This window comes from Echinococcus granulosus (assembly GCF_000524195.1).
Source record: "Echinococcus granulosus chromosome Unknown EG_S00068, whole genome shotgun sequence".
Lineage (NCBI taxonomy): Eukaryota > Metazoa > Platyhelminthes > Cestoda > Cyclophyllidea > Taeniidae > Echinococcus > Echinococcus granulosus.
Window position 1 is genome coordinate 423,685 of NW_020170448.1, and position 3,839 is coordinate 427,523.

Consider the following 3,839-nt stretch of genomic DNA (forward strand, 5'->3'; position numbering starts at 1 on the left):
ATTACACTAATCGCCTTCCATGACCAACTTCTGCTCTGAAAGAGCACTGCCCTTGACGAGCACAGCCCTTCAGATACAGCCCGAACCATTGCTAGTAACAGCTATAGCACCGGTCATGTAGAAAACTCATCAAAGAGGCTTCCTCTCTCTACATCCATGGTTTTCATTCTGCCTGCTACAGTGCTCCTATTACGTTTTGAACAGTGAAGTGAGGAGCCATTGTTGTCTCCGTCGTGCTTCTAATCATTGTTACATTAAGCATTGATGTCGAATATTCTATTCCTGACTACCTAAAATTTGACTGGTCTGTCCTGAGGAGATGTCGACAAGGCCAAAACGAGACTTCTGCACGGTTTTGGAGGCTAATTGAAAAACCTTAGAATCCATAGACAGAAACAAGTCAACAAGTGCCACGACTGCAATGGGTCATGAAACAAATTGTCTTTTTGGTTTTTTGTATAAAACAGCATACACGATGTATTTTCAGGGCACTAGTAGTTGCTCCTTGTTATCGGGCAGGCAACGTGTTGTTGATTGCCGAGCGCGGACATTCTAAAGCTTCAAGAGCCTTGTGCTTACCTACCTCACTGGTATCTGGAAGACGCACCTACAAAGTGATAATTCAGTTATTATCAAACGCCATGTCGAATAAATTGAAATGGGTTTCATTATCATCAGATTGCAGTAAATAGTTTACATCATGTCCAAATTCACTGGAATTATGTGATTTTATGAGCTGTTTGCATGCATTCCAGCATCACATGTATGGTAGACGAAGATTTGCAATGCGAACGGAGTGACTGGGAGAGGAAGGTGTCAAAAATATCGACATTGGGACTTCAATGACGTGAATCGGTTCTATTGCCTGAATTTAACATCGCCTCAAAAAACTTACCATCAGGCCATGCGAATGCGATCACAGCAGATGGCAGCGGATCAAAGATACGCCTACATTTGGCTATGCTTGTTGTGTTTGCATGTTTACTAAGGCATTCACTCGTTGTACATCTAGTGTCCAAATATCAATGCTTATCCATTCTTCTACCTATTAGTCTGCCTATAGGTGTTTTTCGGTATGCTTCATTGGGATGGATAGAAACGGCGAAGGATAGCGCTGCATTATTTTTCCTCTGCCTCTTGAACTAATTGGCCCTACGTTTTGGTTGGTGCTTTTCTTCGGTGCATGTTTAAGCCACTTTGACATTGAAATGATTACTCTTAAGGCTAGCCGGCTGTGTAGGCAGCCGCCTCGGTGACAAGGACTGAGATAGTTCGAACTGAAGAATCTTAGCGCTCTATTTTCCATCACTTTGAAACTAGAACTGGTTAGCGATCGGCCTGGGCTGGTAGTTTACTTCAGTGTATGTGTAGGGTAGTTCCGTGTAAAGGCGGACACAGTGACAGCTATGTGATCGTAGGCTTTCTTTAGTAAAACACAAGCAGCGGCGTGTCGCGTTGTTTGCTAACTGTTCATTTTTGTCTATATTCAACTGCTTTCACTCGCATTTTCACAGTTGGCGTCCGTATTGTCACCTTTTCCACACCCAAAAATTTGGCACCTACTCAAGCATTCCCTCCTCCTCTGCCCATTGCCAGTAAGCTCCTCTGCCAATTTCGTACTGCCCTCTCTTTCCTCTTCGCTCCACTTTTAATCACGCTCCACCACAGCATGGGCACCTGCTGGCTGGCACCCATTATCTATCATCAATCCCTCAGTGACAATTCCTTACTGACACTATTTCCTTGATACATTCTACTAACTTTTTCTTCTTTTCTACCCCAACGGGAGTATAAGGAACTTCTGGGAGCTTCGTTAAGAAATGACACAATGTTCATGCACAGAAATTCGATGTCCACTGATTCGTCCCAAAGCTAACCAACGGTGGTGACATATGGACAAAGTTGTGTAATCATTAAAATGAGTTGTCTGTCCAAAATCTGGAAGGTGATTTCGATGGCTAGATGATTATTCTAGGCTCCCTGCAAGTGACCTGCTACCAACTGCCGTTAAGGGATGTTTGTAAGTGGGGCAAATACACCTCGCCACTGACAAAGATCATGCATTCTTGCACTTCACCATATAGACAGGACACTTCAGAGGACACTCCATCACGATGCGTTTACTTCTGTTGCTATCTTTGCAGTCCTCGATGTCGGTCGCTCTCCAATCTCCTGGAAACTTTACCGTTTCTTTCTTCATTGCACCAATGGTTTTTGTGAAAGTGACTTATCCCATTCTTATGTCTACAATTCCAATTTGATGAAGTCGTCCTCATTCAATAAGTGCAGAGAAAGTTGGATTTGTTTAACTTCACTGCAAGGAATTATGCGTACGTGGGTGATGCATGTTCCCTGCCCCCTTTTTTACCTCTCGTTAACTATTTTAAAGGCGTCAATCGAATGGTGTCATTGTCCAGGAAGAGCAACTTCTCTGACCAGCTTGAGCACTATGAAGCCATGTCAATCACTCGCGCAAACAGAGAAGAAGCCTTGTTAGTCTATAAAACGCAGAGTACTTGGGGTCATTTTGACGAAACAGTCGAACTACGAATGAAACCGAGGCATGTATTGGACGATTTCACCATCGACGTTTCGCCTAAGCAAAGTGTTGGGGTGATCATCTTCTTTACTCATTTGACGTTAGATTGGAGAAATAGCAGGAATTGGGAGACGGACATGGAGAGGCAAGGAGCTAAACTAGGCTTGACTCCTTAATTTAACAGATTTGAATTAAAAATAAGAAAATGTCGAATGAAAAAGGTGGATTAAGCGGAAAGTAGTCTATGTGAACTCCATCCTTAGCAAGGAAGCAGAATTGCATTTAACAATAATGCAATGAAACATACCGCATCTTTTACCACTTGAATAATGTCCTCCCTCAGTTGCACAAATGAGGTAAAAACAGGGGACTAGAATAATTTGAATTTATACAGCCTTGAGCACCCGAATATGGGTGATGATGGTTGGAATGGTGCATTGCGAGGAGTGATTTGGCACTTTTAAATTGTGACAGAAGATACCACAATCGTGCGGTTTAATGAACGCGAGTGATTAGGCCACGGATGGTGGACAAAACTCAATTCTGCCTTTGCCACGACGATAGAAGTGAATGCGAGTGTGGTATAGTAGATTTGACCAGAGTCAGTTGTCTACTTACGCATCAGACCGTGTATTTCTCAAAGCAATACTTCCTCATTTCGTCAGATTGCTGTTTATCCAATTGTCTCATCAGACGATGTGTTTAAGAAACGTCCAGACATGCGCATCCATTTGTTACTATCAAATCCGCAAGCTAGACTTATATAAACCTAATTTTAAGCCAAAGCCTTAAATCGCCAGAAGCCATAGCATAATTTGGCTGAAATGAACAGCTCAGAGAAGGAAAAGTAGCATTTACGATTGGAGAAGGCAAACATCGTGACAGGCAGTAGGAGTAGGACGAGCACTAATGACGTCAAAGAGAGTTTTGACAAGTGCATGGAGTTGTGAAGACCTGAAATGGCAAAGGTAGAGGTAGTAAACATTCCCTGTGTTTAGTTTACGATTAAACAACTCGCCTACCTACCTACCTGCCTGCCAACCCGTTTACCTACTCTTCCACCTACCGGTCCATTTATATACCATTCTTTAGTTTGCATTTTCTTCTTTCTCGCCTTCTGTCTATCCTTATATCATCTATCAGCATAGGTCGCTCCTGTGATAGACATGAAGTACTGGTACGAGAAAAGGCAAATCATCAGTGACTGCAGAAGCAGTCCAAAATTGGAGCCAGGAAGGAAAGGGAGAAAAGCAAATGTAGAAATATAAGCAGACTCGATTTAAAGGGAACAAACTAGACT

The 3,839-nt window shown here is 42.7% G+C and overlaps 1 protein-coding gene across 1 annotated transcript in view; it reads right to left on the reverse strand. All coding sequences in view use genetic code 11, as the record gives it.

Annotated features, from left to right (window-relative positions):
- Positions 1-3,638, reverse strand: part of EGR_07057 (hypothetical protein) — a gene marked incomplete at both ends in the record, with an annotated part of 5,815 nt that extends 2,177 nt beyond the window's left edge. The window contains 2 exons of the mRNA XM_024496306.1: positions 1,731-1,808; positions 3,594-3,638. Coding sequence (XP_024349333.1) covers positions 1,731-1,808; positions 3,594-3,638 — 123 coding nt within the window. The remainder of the gene's footprint in view (positions 1-1,730; positions 1,809-3,593) is intronic.
- Between the last annotated feature and the right edge of the window lie 201 nt (positions 3,639-3,839).